General features: G+C 37.9%; 1 protein-coding gene across 1 annotated transcript; it reads left to right on the plus strand.

Moving 5' to 3' along the window:
* Positions 1-346: 346 nt before the first annotated feature.
* fkbp4 (FKBP prolyl isomerase 4) lies at positions 347-16,455 on the plus strand. The gene is made up of 10 exons (XM_067420012.1): positions 347-740; positions 1,906-2,050; positions 3,348-3,490; positions 3,577-3,697; positions 8,833-8,989; positions 9,067-9,157; positions 9,348-9,431; positions 12,341-12,526; positions 15,007-15,246; positions 15,356-16,455. Exons 1-10 carry the CDS (start codon positions 651-653, stop codon positions 15,449-15,451), a joined length of 1,353 nt encoding a protein of 450 aa, XP_067276113.1. The 5' UTR covers positions 347-650; the 3' UTR covers positions 15,452-16,455.
* The last annotated feature ends 1,172 nt before the right edge of the window (positions 16,456-17,627 follow it).

Below are 17,627 nucleotides of genomic sequence, written 5' to 3' on the forward strand. Positions count from 1 at the left end.
AGGTTAATGTGTACTTATGTATTTTTGATGATATTGGTTTAAAGTGTGTTGTATACACAAACATATACAAATGTGTATTTTATTTTAAACAATCGTATTATTCTCTTTTATTTACATATACACGTACACAACATTGAGTAAAGTATGCCATAGAAAAAGCTACATGTTCTTGTTAAAATTAATTATATAAATCAAACATTTAATGTTATTTATTCTGTAAAATACGTTAAGTGATTTGAATATAATCTAAAATATAATCAGATAGTAAACATCCACCCCTTTTGTCGTTAATTATTGTAGTTAACATTTTTGCGATGGTGCCTAAATTTGCAGTCAGTTCTAGACTCCACAAGCTCTGGAAAGTTCGCTGAGTCGCTCGCTTCAGTTTCCAGCGGCGGGGCCGAACGTTATATAAACGCCTCGCTCAGCCCGTTTGCGGACTCAAAAACACATTTAACGGCCACTAACCTTCAAATTCGCACTGTAGAGCATCAGGTCTATTCCTAATAGCGATATTAAAGACGTTTAGTTCTGCAGACGTCGAGTCTTCAGTGATTTCTTTAAAGGAAAGACCTCAGAGAGCCGCTCTGTGAGAAGAGTGGATCTATTGTTTGGGTTGTTTTAAAGTAAAATTTCATATTAAATCAAAGATGACTGCAGAAGAGGTGGTCACTGAAGGTTGCAGCATCCCCGTCGAGGGTGAAGACATCACCCCGAAGAAAGATGGAGGTGTTTTAAAGGTAAATACTGCAGTGCACTGAGCCGCATTGACTCCATGAGGGAGGTGTGACTGACTGAATGCATTTAACGTTAGAGCCAATGTTTCTCTCTGTTAGCTCACTTCACTGCAGTTTTAGCTGTTCTATGCAGTCGAATGAATGTGTTTCGTTTATTTGAGCGTTATTAACTGGCTTAGAACACCGCCTGTTGCTAATTTTGCAGCATTGCTAGATCTTTCTAGTGAGCTTGACGAGCTTAAAGGGACAGTTAACCCTTTTGTCATCATGCACTTACTCTCAATGTCTAACTCTACATTATGACTATCTTTCTTATGTGGACCGCAAAAGGAGATATAGCCAAATTATTTATTTTTAATATATTTATTGGCAGCTCCCGGTCACCATTCACTCTCATTGCATCCTGCACAACGAAAGCGAAAGGCGACTGAGACACTATGACTAACATCTCCTTTTGTGTTCCATAGACAAAAATAATTAAGTAATGCAACAACACGAGGTCGAGTAAGTAATTATATATATATATATATATATATATATATATATATATATATATATATATATATATATATATATATATATATATATATATATATATAGTGAATTTCCATTTTATTTATTAGTGTTGCAATTTTGTTGTTCTGTTTGCACTGATTAATCACGTGCAATGTCCAGTAAACATTAAACTCATCCCATTTACAATACAAGTGACACATTGATGTTTGCAATAATGAAACAAAATGTGTCTGAATGGCCTCTATTTAAAGCACACCATTGCTGTTTAAAAGTAATTTGCTATGTACTAACGTTGAGAAAATCATCCGTTATTATTGTGTAATGTTTCATAATGTAAGTATTAGGCATGAACATCTTTCTGCCCTGTGGTCTTTGAAGATTGACAGGTGACAGGTGTAGTGCAGAGCGACTAACAGATTGATGATTAGACTTGAATTTAAATGTCCTCAGAAAGGAAATTTGTTATGCAGTACAGACAAATTGATACATAATCCATAACACAAACCTTTCCCACATGCACAATATCATAAATACTAACAAACAAAACAAAAAAAAACTACTTCACTTATGTTCTCCAGTCAAACCCCTCCCCATACCTTATTTGATTGGGTTTTTGCCATTGGAATTACTAATCTCTTTCTCTCTTCTACAGATGGTCAAGAAGGAGGGTACAGGCTCTGAGTTGCCTATGACCGGTGACAAAGTATTTGTTCACTATGTCGGAACACTGCTTGATGGCACACAGTTCGACTCCAGCCGTGATCGAGGGGAGAAGTTCTCATTTGAGCTTGGCAAAGGTGGGTATTTTAAAAGGTACAGTTTCTGCCAGTCTCATGTTAATTCCTATAGAGTAGTATTGCATCTTTTAATTCACTATACGTTCGTGTTTGGATTATATGCACTTGTGCGTCGATTACCAAGAAAACAGACGTTTGATGCAGTTTCACTGATTCTGGGGTATTTAGGAAGCTGAACGAGGCTATCTTTCCCTCACAGCCTAAATCACACTTCTTTAGTGCCATTGTTGATTTTTGTGGTCCAAACCCAAAATGTCAGTGCTCCCGACGGCTTCCGTAACCTGAACAAATCCCGTTGATGGGCATGCTCTTGCTCTCGTTCTGGTTGATGTGTGCATGCGCTCATCCGAGAGAAGTGCTCATTAAAGGAATTACGCCCCTTTATGGTCATACTCAAAAAACTCCAAGAAACTTTTTGGAATCCTGAGTGTATTCGGCACAGATATACTCCGTCATTCGTCCAACTCATTTATTAAAGGGATAGTTCAGTAACCAAGTAACCAAACAGTTAACTGGAGCCATTGACTTTTATAGTATTTGTTTCCTATATGGAAGTCAATGGCTCAAGTTAACCTATTTGGTTACTGACATTCCTCAAAAAATCTTCCCTTGTGTTCAGCCACAGAAAGAAATGTATACATGTTTGAAACAACTTGAGGGTGAGTAAAGAATGACAGAATTTTCATTTTAAAGTGAACTATCCCTTTAGCAATACAGCCCATTAGTTAACATTTAACTAATAATGAACTGCACTTATAAAGCATTTATTTATCTTTGTTAATGTTAATTTTAACATTTACTAATGCATAATTAAAATCTTGTAAACATTAGTTAATGCACTGTGAACTAACATGAACAAACCAGGAACAGCTCTATTTTTATTAACTGATGTTAACAAAGATTAACTAATGCTGAACAGAGGTGCTGTTTGTGGTTAGTTCATGTTAACTAATACAACCTTATTGTAAAGTTTTACCGTTATTCTTTTTATTTTGGCTATGTTTGGCGTGAGAAACTCTTAACAGTGTAAATAAGTCAGAATGCATGAAATAGCATTATACCCCCTTTAAGGTAAAGTGGATTAGATGTTAGTGTACCCTCTCTGACATTTAAACAGGGCGTTGATACTGTAGATTTATATGGAAAAACACCTGTTATGATTGGTAAAAGTCACAATGTAATGGAAAAAGTGACAGATGATTTCTTCCATATAGAGCTGCAGAAATATAAAATAGTGCAAAACATTGTTGAGCATGCAAGTCAACCACTTCAAACCATTATTTGCTATGTCTCACAGGACAGGTGATCAAAGCATGGGACATTGGTGTGGCCACGATGAAGATTGGTGAGATCTGCCAATTGATTTGTAAACCAGAGTATGCCTATGGAGCTGCTGGCAGCCCACCCAAAATCCCACCCAACGCTACCCTTGTGTTCCAGGTGAGGTCCAGACGCATGCAAACTGACTACTCTGAGTATTACAAAGAGTGTTTTTGTATTGATATGTCAATTTGTTTGTCTGGCAGGTGGAGTTGTTTGAGTTTCATGGGGAGGACATCACAGATGAAGAAGATGGTGGAATTATTCGCAGGATCATCACTAAGGGGGAGGGCTACACAAAGCCTAATGAGGGTGCATCTGTGGAAGGTAAAACAAACTGTTCTTATTCTTATAGAGGACATATTATGCTTTTGTTGTTGCTGTTTGAGCATGAAAAATGTCTGTAAAGATACAAAGCTCAAAGTCCACTCCAAAGGGAGTTGTTCTCTATCAGTATCTGAACTCCCTGTGAAACACTTGGACTGTAGTCTTGAGGTTTCTTACGGGAATGTACATTTCACAATATTCCTCATTTAAATAATTCCCACCCAAGGGATACGCAAAAAAAGGGGTGAAGCATGGTTAAGTTCTGTTAAAGGGATAGTTCATCCAAAAATGAAATGTATCCCATGGCTTTACTCACCCTCAAGCCATCCTAGGTGTATATGACTTTCTTCTTTCAAACAAAATAAAAAAAAAAATTCCATGCTTTATAATGGCAGTGAATGGTAAATGAGACATTGAAGAAGTGTTGCACAATATACCAGTACTAGAAAATTATTGCGATACCCTGCTATTACAGACTGTACGATATGGACTTTTATTAGTACCGGTACTTTAAGGAGGACAGCGCTAATATGAGCTGTATTTCTTAATTTGCGTGGATGTGACAACAGGTGTCAGGACGTGTGTGCAGAGCTCTTCTTCCACCGTTCACTTAACATTAGAAGTAGAAGAGTTAAATATATACGTGCAGCGCATGACAGAGAAAGCAACAGAAATATGCGCGCATGAGAAGAAAAGGCGTGGCGTGGTACATGCACGCACACGCCTTTCAGACAACAAACATGCGATCGCTATTCAGTTCTTTCGCGGATTATTATTTGGGTTTGAATCAGGGATGGAAATTAGCACCCGCCACCAGCCAAATGCGGGTGATTTTGAGTTGTGGCGGGTAAACTCGCTTCACCTACCGGCCACCGTGGCGGGTAAATAAAAATAGCATACTGTTTCCCCTCTTTGTAAACTTTGTTCAATGCATGCGAGTGCGGCCGTATGTCTGAATATGACTAGTCGTTTTCGCCGTCATTACCCGGATGTAGTACCAGAAGACGCAAATACGAACTCGCACGCGCTGAAAGAAAATCCGTCACTGCGCATCATCAGAGAACGCGCACTCGTCTCAAAGCGCAAATATTGAGTTCTCTTTCAAGTCTTGCGCTTAAATGGACAAACTCACACAAAAAGTATGTCAACATGTCCATCTTGATTAGTATCCAAGCAGACATAGTCTGAATATGCCTCAAGTGAACGTTATACAGTCGAGAAAGAAGAGTATATCCCTGCACTAGGTCTTAAAGGGGCAGTAGCCTTTACTGCTGTCTGTTTAATGTCAAACAAAAGGACATCACTCACTGCTCTTGAATAGCTTTTGTAAGTTTAATAAGGATTAATCTTTAATTTAAACAGTTAAAATATGCAGTTATTTTACATTCGATTACTTTATTGAATTTCTGTACCTTTCTGCAGGCCATTAGGCCTGTACATTAGCTATTATTAAATGTACACATGAGTGAGGTCAAGTTAAACATTTTAGTTTGAATTGTATTTTATACTGTGGATTGTTGCAATGTGCTAAATAAATATTTGCATAATTTGTAATTGATTAATATTTGAAACTTTAATATTAATTTATGCAATCGCAATGCCTTGATTTTTTAGTAAAGTTACAGTCACAGCATTAGCCATAAATACAATGGTACTAATAGTTGGCATAATTTCTTTTGGTGTTTCGGTTTCGGCCAAGAATTTTTATTTCTGTGAATCCCTACTGACAATGTTCTGCTCGGTGTGTCGTCAACACGCTTCCGAAGATGCCAAAACTAATAGTTTCATTGTTGGGACTAAAAACCTAAAACTGGAAGCCATAAAAGATCACGAATCATCCAAATGCCACATCCAGGTAAAAAAAAAAGCGCACAGAGCCCTACTCATTTAATGAAATGTATATCAGTTCATGGTTTGTGTGTGTATAAGAGAGATAGAGAAAATGTCAGTATTTCATTGAGACTTGAGATTAAATAAACTGCTTAAGTATTGTAGAGCTTGTAGTATGAATTTTTCACATGCAGTTACACATTGTCGGTTAAAAACAAGAAAGTGGCTGGTAAAAACATGGAGTGGCTGGTAGATTTTGAAATCCACCAGCCACAGTGGCCGGTGGACAAAAAAGTTAATTTCCATCCCTGGTTTGAATGGTCAAACATGTAAAAATGCACGGTCTGGCGAGTATTCAGGTAAACACAAGTCGGATATGTCTTTAGTGAACGTATACATCTGAGGTAATTAGATCAGTGCAGGTCTTAAGCCAGACCTAATATTCTGTGTGATTAATGTTTATCAAACACCAATGAAAAATAGAAAAACCACCACATGCTTGGCTAAATAACTTAAATATATTTATTAAGAATCAGTGTATAGTTTTAATTATAGAGTAAAGACTAAGTAAGCAGTTTTATATTTGATTGTTTAATTTTTTCTTGACTTGCTACAGTTAAATAGACCTAATATGTAAAAATAAAGCTTTCGCGGTAAAAATAAAGCTTAATTAATATGCTTAAAAATAAAGCACTGTGTTTGTCATATTGTTTGTCATTTGCATTTTTTGATTATTTTTAAAAACAAAGACGCAATTAAAAATCTATATTATAATTATAAAATTACCCTGAAAGTGAAAAGTTAGTGAATGATAACATGATTGATAATGTGGTCTCTGTAAGGATCTTCACACTGGCATGTAGTTATTATGTAGTTATTATAGCGATAAGAGGAGGGAATGGTCAAAAACCAGGGCAGGAACATGCTGGCCAAGTGAATTTTTAGTTAAAAAAAATAAAACAATGAATAAGGTCTGTTGTCATATTATTCATATTATTATTTTTATTTTGTTTGTTTGTTATTTTAGTATGTCGATTTAGTATGGGTATCGAGGTATTTTAGTCTGGTATCGTATTGAAGTAATAATTTTGGTATCGTGACAACACTACATAGAAGGTCATTCTACAAGTACTCTGTGTGGCTCCAGGCAGTTAATAATGGCTCGTTTCCACCAAGCGGCGGGGTACGATTCAGTACCATAAACCCTGATCTGGCTTGCATTCCCACCATCAACAGCCCCCTTACAATAGGTTTGATGTAGTGATCAACGTCATTCTCTTGCAAGAAAAGCTCTGATTGGGGGATTTAAATGACTGATATCTGGCAACCGCAAGCGCGAATGCTTGAATGCTCCTCTTTTTCCCCCGACAAAACCAAAACCAGTGCTTTGTTCAAGTTTATTTTTTATCATCTTCATATGTCATATGTCTTTTTTCATCAGCGATTATTGCATGTTTATATAACGTTAATCACAATGTAGGCCAGGGGTGCCCAACCTTTTTTTGAACAAAGATCTACTTTTCAATTTGTCAGTGTGTCGAGATCTACCCTGGTTAAATTCAGATTAGCCTACTAGCTATATACTCTTGCTATTCCTGCCAAATATTTATATTAAAGCCCCTAATTTCGTTGCTGTCAATAACGTTATAAGTCACTTATATGTAATTAGTTAATGATTAACTCATCGTTCAACAACTCATGTTGTTTAATTGTATCATATGTTATAAATTTTAAATGTTTAGCGCAGTTTCTCTGTGTGAGCGTCGCTCGTTGTGATTTCTCCTCGAAATGCTACGTGAGCGTCAACAGCGTGACCATGTTATAGTCCGTTTAATAGATATGTGATTTTTGTCTATATCGCGAATATAAGACGACCCCCCACTTTAAAGCCTTTTCAGCCCCTTTTCAGGACACAAAAAGCTTGTCTTATATTCGGGTATATATGGTATGTCTTTATCAAACAAACGCAATGATTTATTTCTCATCCATCCGCGAATGATTGGACTATTATCTTTGTATTACGTAGCCCGTACGATCATTCAATATAAGCGTGAACTGCATGTACACGCACAGACGTGCGCGCGCCCTTCAAATGTCAAGAGGGAGAGAATAGCAGAAAAAGAAAGGAATATTACGAGATTCATCAGCCTATGAATCAGGACGTTGAGCTTTGCGAGCCCTGGCCCATACATGTCTGAGTCCAGTGTGCTAAAGCTAAGGTATGTTCCGTTAGACACGTACACATAAGCAAAATGATCTATAACAATGCAATACTATTACATATAAAAAACACGTTTTACTCACATAAGTGTGTAGCACCATTCCTCCTGTCGGATCCAATATAGAAGAAACAGCGTTGTGTTTTAATCTCAATATGTCTACAAATCCAGCACCACCTGAGATTTGTTTACAAACGATTCCACAGTGAAATTAAGTGAACATGTCTTTCCCACGTGAGCTGTCTTACCACACATTCCTAATATTAGAGTCAGAAGGAAGCTTATGCATGTGTTCTTCCACAACCAGGAATAGCGCAATATCTTGCTATATTCTTTGGCATGTTTATTGCTGCTGGCTAGTGCAATCCGAACAGGTCCATGAGTCGGTGGGCAGGGCTACTGAATTACACGTGCTTATTATTCTGTTGGCGGTGTTTCATCAGTCGATGATGTCAAGCTGCTAACGGGATCGTTTTCGGAGCCTGGTGTCTTTTCTATGCTTTTCTTTGACTAACGAGGACATTTTCAGCGCTAAACTTACAGGATATTCTTATATTACCATGACCTTTTATATATCAAAAGCTCAAAGGAAAGTTGATTTCTCAATTCATCACCTCTTTAAGGGTTAACCGGACCTATGTGGAGTACTTTTAGAATGGATGAATACGCATCCTTTTAAGTGCGTAACTCGCAGTTATGGTAAGGGACATGACATTCTGAAACACTCAAAGCGCATGACCAATCATAACACATTGGTCCAGCTGAACAATCAGAGCACATTGCACCTTTTGGAAGGGGGGGCTTCATAAAGACATGAACTAAACAGTGAAACAGCAATAATGTAAAATATGTGAAGAATGTGTTTTTGAATATTCAAGAATGAAAACCTATTAGTATAGGTATTGTTTACCCAAAAAGATATAATATGGCCTTTAAGAATCAATAAAAGGAGAGCAGTTCATCTACACAGCAGTCTGCAAGTGTCTACTAAATGAGTAAATGCAAATGTTGTCGGAAGAATCAAGCAGACTAATTCCTTGTTAATGCACCTTTGCCATAGTTCATTTTTCCTTCTCTTTGGTTTAGTGTGTTTGGTGGGCCGCCACGAAGAGAATGTTTTTGATGAGCGCGAGTTGAAGTTTGAGGTTGGAGATGGAGAGAGTTTTGGTCTGCCTCCAGGCGTAGAGAAAGCCTTGCAGTCCATGGAACAGGGAGAGGAGGCGCTCTTCACCATCAAACCAAAGTAAACACGTTTCTTACATCAGTGCACAGTATATGTGAATGTGTTGATGTTTTAATTTAATTATTTATGAATCTCAGATATGGCTATGGGACTGCTGGCAGCGAAAAGTTCAACATTCCACCTAATGCTACACTGGAGTACAAAATCAAACTGAAAGCATTTGAAAAGGTGAGTGTGTCCTCCTAAATAAAAGCAGCGCATAGCTAAATTTACACCCACATTACTCAGTATGTTGGGAACTTCTGGTTTTGTAATATAAAATTCATAAAATCATTACGGACCGTAAACGACCAGTTAGGCAGTAATGTCTTTACACAGTCATTGTCATGAGATTAAGATGCTCTGTCCTGTCACACAGGCCAAAGAATCCTGGGAGATGAACTCGAGTGAGAAACTGGAACAGAGCGCCATCGTCAAAGAGAAAGGAACTCAGTATTTTAAGGTAGATGCAATGTATTAAGGATCTACATCCCATTTTAATGTAAGACAATTGAAATGCTTATTGAAATGAAAGTCACTCTTACCATTTTTCTCTCAAACTGTATGGCTACTAAACTGCAACATGGGATCTATTTACATAATCTATCTGTCAAAGTTTAGGCTAATCAAGGTTTTATGCAGAAAAAGGATTTTATCAACTGTGGATGGCTTCAAGGCTGTCCTCCTCTGCTCGGTCCTGCCAGCAGCGCTGAAGTTGCGCTAGAATGACAAGGATGGCATAATAAACTGTTTTAAATTTTAAAGGTTCATTGCCTTATTGCACTGACGTGACCAAGCCCGACCCAAACGTCATTTCTAAATATCTGTCCAGACCCGTCGGGCTCAGGTCGGGTATCCATCCTTTAGTCCAAACACCCCAGTATAGTAAAGGGGGGACACTATAATGCAACAAGCACTTTGGAAAAGAGTCCTTTGGAAAAAAAGTAGGAGTGTAACAACTTCCCCCCTATTGACAGAAATGAGACAGGGAGGGGGAGATGTGAGGGAGAAATTTTCAGCCGGGACTTTTTACTGTGCCGAGTCGAAGTACTCTCAGAAGTGCTATTCCGTCATACATTATAGTTCTCCTTTTTAATCCACTTAGAAAAGCGCCACGTTTTATTTTTTCACCATTCTTGATAGGGGTTGCACCGACTAGTCGGCTAGTCGACCTTAATGCCCTGTCATGACACTTTAAGCTTGACGTTGACTAGTCGCTGGCCTATAGGGCGCAACAGGATAAACAATTTCCTGAAACACAGGCTCTGTTTTGAACAGTTAAAAATAAAAAATAAATGCAAACTCCGTGAGCTTTCCACAAGACATGTTTGATTTACCATCTGGATGCTCAAAATTGATCGGGAGAATGCACGCTTATTGTGCATGTAAGTTAATCATCGCGCTAAACTGCGAGCAATTGCAACACACACACATAGCCTGACCACACGGAGATCGCGCGCCTCACACAATACCATTCAGAAGCGCAGATTTCTTGTTTACTAAAACTCACAGCTTCACTATTAGTAGAGAGACGCTGCCAGGTAGAATTAATTCACACACAATTAGTAATGCATTCATTTACATGATGTAATCTTTATTGTGCTACTTAATCTGTATCTTATTCAGAACGAGCAGAAATCTGTGAGAAATATAACGACCATAAGACAAAAGAACTGATACAAAAGCTGTTATGTAGGATTAATAACATCATGGGCAGTGCAGTGTCATATGCCATAGCTGTCCTGTGCACAAGAAGACCAGAGTTCACGTCTCAGCTCAAGGTTTAGGTTTATTTGTTCATTAATGATGTCATCAGCGACTAGTTGACATCGAATCGACTTTCATCACATAAATGTCGACTTTAAAAAAATGGAAGTCGTTCACCCCCTAATACTTGATCGTTCAACTGTTCGTGTAACTGTATTTAAATAGGGAAAACGTGGAGGTGTTTGGTTGCTTCTAACTTGATCTGTTTGGTACCATAGTGAATGAACTGGGATTAGTGGGCTAAGCTAAATGCTCTCAGATCATCACCGTGCGTCAGAGTGATCGAGTGCACGCACTCAGACGAGAGGGGTATGTGTCAACTCGTTTTAGTTAAGGGAATAACATAGTTTGATATGAAAAAACTTTAACCAACAGACTGCATAGCCTGAAGTCCCAGCCAAGCAATTAATGAATCATTTATTTCTTAGATTTGGCCTTGGCTGCATTAGCTTATTTGTTTTTATTCCAAATGTGATCAAGGTTTGCATAAGTTCTATATGTGTTGGGGAATTTGACATGTGACATTTTAATTATATTCTGCTAAAATGAACGAAATTACTTGGAAAAAAGATTTGTTTATTTTACTGAACGAGATTCAAAGGTCAGAGTCCGTAAAATGATCCAAACTTCTCTCTACAATAGGTGCTCCACAATATCCCTCCTCATTTCCTCGCTCCTCCGTCCTCCATCCTATGACCTGGAAAACGATGGAGCTCAGCCATCTTGTAGAAGATGTCAATTCTCTAATTGCACTGCAAGGATGGAGGAGTGAGGAGGCTTCCTGAGGAGTCATGAGTGAGGATACACTGGAATATCCTTTGCGGAAGTGTTTTATCAACTAAACGTGATGCATTTATTAATTCTCCTCCCCCTTCATATCGTGCCGCAGTTTATTCATTATTATTATGTTTAAATGTACAATACACAAATGTTTGTCAAATAACAACACCTGACAGTTGCAGAATGGTATCAAAGCACAAGAAAATGAATGAAACAAATAGAAACCAATACTATACAACAAATAAAAAGCAGTTAATAACTGGAATTTGTTGTTAATTAAAAAATGGACAAATGTGGTATTTTGTGGAGGCTGAAGCTCACAATATAAACAGTTATCTCTAATCTTCAAGAATCCCGACTAAATCCAGCGGTGTCATCATTTATTGACAACGCTTTGAAGTGACGTTAAAGGAAACGATGATATATCATTTCACTTGATTCAATTCCTCTGTCCTCGCGTCTTTTCCTCGGAGAAAGGGAGCTAAGGCGCGAGGAAAGGAAGGTAGGAAAGGAAACGAGGATGCACAAATAAGAATTGGGAAGCACCCTATGTGTCACTCAACATGCGTCACTTACTCCGTTGCTCTGATTGGTTGTAGGTCTATCCAATTGTGTGCATAGGCATTTTCTTTCCTGGTTTGGTTGAAACGGCCCAATAAATCACAGTGCAATGGAGCAGAATCTGACTCATGCTAGCAATAGAGTATATTTTTGTAAGATCTGCTGTATAAATTGTACAACACCACCACAATGATGGATCATTTGATATGAGGCTGCTCTCATATAATTATTTTGTTCAATAATTGGAGTGTTTCATGTGCACAGGAGGGGAAATACAAGCAGGCAGCTGTGCAGTATAAACGCATTGTGTCCTGGTTAGAGAACGAGTCCAGTATGGAGCCGGAAGAAGAAGAGAAAGCCAAAACGCTGCGATTGGCTGCTCACCTCAACCTAGCTATGTGCTACCTAAAGCTGCATGAAGCAAGCCCTGCCCTTGAGAACTGTGACAAGGTAAATAATTAATGCTTAAGCTTGGTTTAAGATAGTCATATTCAAAGGCTGCCAAAGTGAATATATCACTTTTGATTTTTTACATTTAGCAGACACTTTTATCCATTGAAATAATGCATTTATTAATTCTTGAAATTAAAACCATTCCCATCACTTATTCAAAACAAAGGGGTAGCTTGATAACACCTCGATTTACCTGAGCTTTTTCTGGACGTGTGTGGGCTAACGCATTGCTTTTGATTAGTTTTCTGTCGATGAATGTACCCAAACAGTTGCTCACCTGTCTAATAAAACACACAAAATATTAAAGCGTCTTTGGTGTTTCCATTGAGGAAAATCAAGGGTAATGTGGTATGATGTCACTGATAGGCGATGCATTGACACGATCTGTGTCCTGGTTTAAATTGCTTATTTCTCTGGCTTTAAACACTCTTGGAAACATTTGGGATAATCTACGTACACAAGCCAACAAAATATATAACATGTTTCTAATGAGTTTGGGATATTTTAATCCAGAAATCTTACATATTGTGCCGTTAAAGGTGGGGTAAGTGCTTTCTGGTAACCGTTGTTGAGATTTCAAATCATCAAAACAAACTCCCCCCTACCCCCAAAAAATCCCTGTTTTGATAGCTCAGCCCCACACATACATAACCCAGGCAACGACTGTAGCAGAATCTGTGTGTTACTAATCCAGTTCGAATATTCAATGAAAAAGTCACCCCTTCCATCACAAAAACAGAAACCGTTCTCATGAGCAACTCTATAGAACATGAGCATGACAGTAAAACTAACGACATATTAGTTATGTCAAGATTAGAGTTATAGCGATCACAAAACACAAACTGTTCTCATGAACAACTCGATAACGTTAGTATACAAGCTCAATAGTTTAGCTAATGACATATTACAATTATGACCGGGGATGAAAAAGAGGAAACAAACATATATTAGGAGTATATAGTATCTTACCTGTCGGACACATTTTGTGAGCTGACGCTTGAAACCTTGAAACAGTGAGGGGATTTAGATGCTTCATACGGTGTGGAAATGAATGGTTATTTATCATCGCTGAAGTGAGCAAATGGACAAACAAGTAAACATGACACGAGCATATTCAAGCAAAAGCCAGCATATATTAGTTTTCTTGGCTAATGTCCGTCCTGTGTGACTCGTGTTTTGAATAATGACGTGCACTGAGCCTCTCTTCTCACCATAGACACGCCCCTTACCTGCTGATTAGCTACAAATTTGTTATTCCACTCGACCCGAGTCCTTTTTCTAAAACGGTTTTGAAATAATTCTTACCCCACCTTTAATGAGCAAAATCAGTTGTCTTTAAAAGAACCAAACTTGCTAGATTCTGTTGTCAATTATTACTTATTCAATTCTATTTTAAATAATACTTATCAATAATGATTTAACAATCACAAGAGGCCTTATTGGCTGCGTTTACACTGGCACAGTGTTTTTTACTCCCATCTGACAGATCAGAATGTTTGATCCTTTTTTTTCTTCTCCGCATTTGATCTGAGCATTTCCAAATGTGGTTTTAAATTAGATACATATCTAATGTCTGGATATCTGACCTATGTTTAAACATGTATATCTGATTCCCCCTGGAATTCCAAGCCACAAGGCAAGGGCAACACGTTTGGCCACAAAGATGGCTAGTTAATGTCTTATTATAAAGCAGAGGTGCCTGTATGTGCTTGCACTAAAACAGCTGCTTTTTTGTTAAGAGTGCAAGTGCACTCAGGAGAAAAAAAATGGTTTTCAACCTCTAAACCATAAATTATATAAATAAAAGCGACTCGCTACTGAAAGCTGCATTATATTTCACAGCAATGAGGTGATAACTTTGCTGTTTTTGTACATAAGCTTCACTAGATGCGTTCTGTAATTCTCTCTCTCTCTCTTTCTCTCTCAGGCTTAATTCATTCAAATAAATCTTACTGTGCTAGTTTATTTCACTTATGAATTCTATATCTAACAAGCTGCAGATAAAATATCAAACTAATATTCCCTAGTATCTGTTCAGTCAGAATTTGCGTTGCAAACATCCATGACAGCTTTTAACTTGTCCATGCTGGCAAATAACCATGGTAATCCAAAGTTAGTTATGTCAGTAATTTTAGTACGGCCAGTAAATACCCTTGGGTCAACCATGTCACATAGTAAAGTGATCACCAACAGAATCATTCTGGGCGGGGATTAATATAAACAGATATCGGATACCAAGTCGTTTCTAAGGTGAATGTAAACAAGCCAGACTAAAAATTGGTCAAAAGATCTGATCTGTACATTAACACTTGCAGTGTAAATGCAGCCATTGTGATTTTGACTTTAAAGGTCCCAATTTATTTATTTGGTGGCTAAATAGGATGTTTAGAAATAGTTTCTTACATAAATTGCTAGAAAATTTGACCTTAATTGTTCTCATCTATTTTTCATTCAATTTTTTCCCCGTTTTTGTGAAGGCACTGGAGCTGGATGCAAATAATGAGAAGGCTTTGTTTAGGCGAGGAGAGGCACTGGTTGTCATGAAGGAGTTTGACAGGGCGAGAGCAGACTTCCAGCGTGTCACTCAGTTGTATCCAGCCAATAAGGCAGCGAAGAGCCAGATCATGCTCTGCCAAAAACATATCAAAGAGCAACACGAGAAGGACAAACGCCTCTATGCCAACATGTTCCAGAAGTTTGCAGAGAGAGATGCCAAAGTAAGTGTCTACGGTTACTAGCTCTTAGTCACCGGACAAAAGGATTACCCGCCAAATATCTGTTGTCTTCTATCTAATATTGTAATTGTAAATTGTTCTGTTTTTTCAGAAGGAGGCGAATCAAGAAAAGGAGCAGGACAAGAAACAGAACGGTGGTGCAATGGAAATAGAAGAAAACGGAGCTCAGGAACAAACTGCAGCATAATGGCATGCGTTTCTATTATTTACTGTGTTTTGTTTTGTTTTTTAAGAGGTTTTTTTTATTTTATATATACCTTCTATAATTTTGGTTCCCCTGAAGTGTGTTAGTGCGAGTGAGGACGTGTGCACGCTTCAGTTTCTAATCTAATGTAGTGAGACGTTTGCTTTTGTACTGTGGCCAGACACTTAGGCCAGGGTGTGTATGAATGTTTGTGTGTGCATTACTGTAAGGCAGCTAGTCGGCCTGACCATGTTCTCTGCCGCTTCTTTATGCTGAGAGACGGTGGAAATAAAACAAACTCATTCTCAGCCTGCGGCTTGTACTGCAGTCTCTTGCGTCTGCCACAAAACTGATGCTGATCCTTAGAAACTCGAGTCGCACTGCTGTACAATAAATCGCATTTCCGTCCCGTCACTAAACTTAATGTGCATGGACGCGATCACCAGGGCAAAAGACTGTTTTGTTTTCTTTCATTTGATTGTTCTTTTTTTTCTTTTTTTATTGTTTCACTGTTAAATTCACATATAATGTGTACGACTAATCACAACTGGAAAACTTTTGATAGTGACTCTCTGCTAAAGAGGTTTAGAGGAAAACCACGCACCTTTCCTGTGAAGAGCCGTCTAGTCTCTGCTTCACTCTGTGTTGCTTTTTCTGTGATATTGTTCTAGCAGAGAATATCATCAATATAGGGCTGATATGTTTGTCATTTTACAAAGAAAGAGCATGAACTTAGACCTGCAGTCTTAAACTGAGATGTTTTGCAGTTTGTCCCTCATCTCTATTCATCTTCTTGTGGACAAGATTACCCATGATTTCTCCATAATTGTTCTTGCACATTGTAATCTCACGGTGACTTGTCATGGAAGAAAAGGCTCGCTTTCCCCTGCAGCTCCGTGGCGGAGCTCAACCAGGACAGGATTACTGTTGTGTTGGGTGTACAGAGTTTTGTTCCCATGTCCTTGATTCTCCTCTGTTGACTAGAACAATAAAACAAACTCAAAATCCTCATGCTGTATTGTCTGGTTTGTAGCATTTAGTGCAATGTGAAAGTAGTACAAAATGGCTCTGTGTCTCTCTAAAGATACAATACTGTGAAACTGCCATGTTTTATTTAAGAACCAGTGTAGTTCTAAATAAATTTAATAAAATCTTATGTCATGGGCAATTTTATAATTTTTCTAAATTAATATAAATTTGAAGCTGTATTTTATTGGATGGAATTGTTTCTAGTTAATATAATCCCAAACTAGAAAGGGTAAAAAAAAAAAATATATATATATATATATATATTTATGGACGCACACACAATTGTGGGGACACTCTAGATGTACTTATCAGTAAGGGTCTAAACATTTCATCGATTGCTATTAAGGATGTGGCACTGTCTGATCATTTCTGTATTTTCTTTGATATATCAATCTCTCCTGCCATTGAAGCTAGATCTGTCTCTGTTAAAAAGAGATGCTTAAATGAGAACACTAATGTACTGTTTATGAAGGCTTTATCTCTAACACCAAGCATATCTGCAGACTCTGTTGATTTTCTCCTTGACTCCTTTAAATCAAAAGTTAAGATGGTAATTGAGGATATTGCTCCTCTAAAAGTCAGGAAAAAGTGTGGCAAACAAAAGGCACCATGGAGAAACTCAACAGCAGTTCAAATAATGAAAAGACAATGCAGAAAATCTGAACGAAAGTGGCGGAAAACAAAACTTGTAGTCCATTATAACATCTATAAAGACTTCATGCTTTCAATGTTGAACTAGGCAAAGCTAGACAGACCTTCTCAAATATTATAAACAGAAACATTAACAACACACACACTCTTTTTGCTACTGTAGAAAGACTAACAAACCCCCCGAGTCACATTCCCAGAGAAATGCTCTCAGACAGCAAATGCGGTAAGTTTGCTTCATTCGTCTCAGAGAAAATCAAAAATATCAGAAAGGCAATCAGCTCATCCTTGAGTTGCTCTGGGGTCAGACAGATCAGACCAAAACCTCAGAAATGTACTATGTCTGATTTTGAAACAATTGACGGTAAAATTTTAGAAGACAGTACAGCACCTTAGAACATCAACCTGTGCCCTTGACGCACTCCCCACTTTTTTCAAAATTGTGTTTAACTGTTTAGAAGCAGATCTCCTAGAAGTAGTAAACTCCTCACTTCTCTATGGA

This window comes from Pseudorasbora parva, chromosome 16 (assembly GCF_024679245.1).
Source record: "Pseudorasbora parva isolate DD20220531a chromosome 16, ASM2467924v1, whole genome shotgun sequence".
Lineage (NCBI taxonomy): Eukaryota > Metazoa > Chordata > Actinopteri > Cypriniformes > Gobionidae > Pseudorasbora > Pseudorasbora parva.

Coding starts and splice junctions, on each gene's coding strand:
- fkbp4 (XM_067420012.1), top strand. CDS start 651: ATGACTGCAGAAGAGGTGGTCACTGAAGGTTGCAGCATCCCCGTCGAG. Junction 9,158..9,347: donor AACTGAAAGCATTTGAAAAG/GTGAGTGTGTCC, acceptor CCTGTCACACAG/GCCAAAGAATCCTGGGAGAT. Junction 9,432..12,340: donor AAGGAACTCAGTATTTTAAG/GTAGATGCAATG, acceptor TCATGTGCACAG/GAGGGGAAATACAAGCAGGC.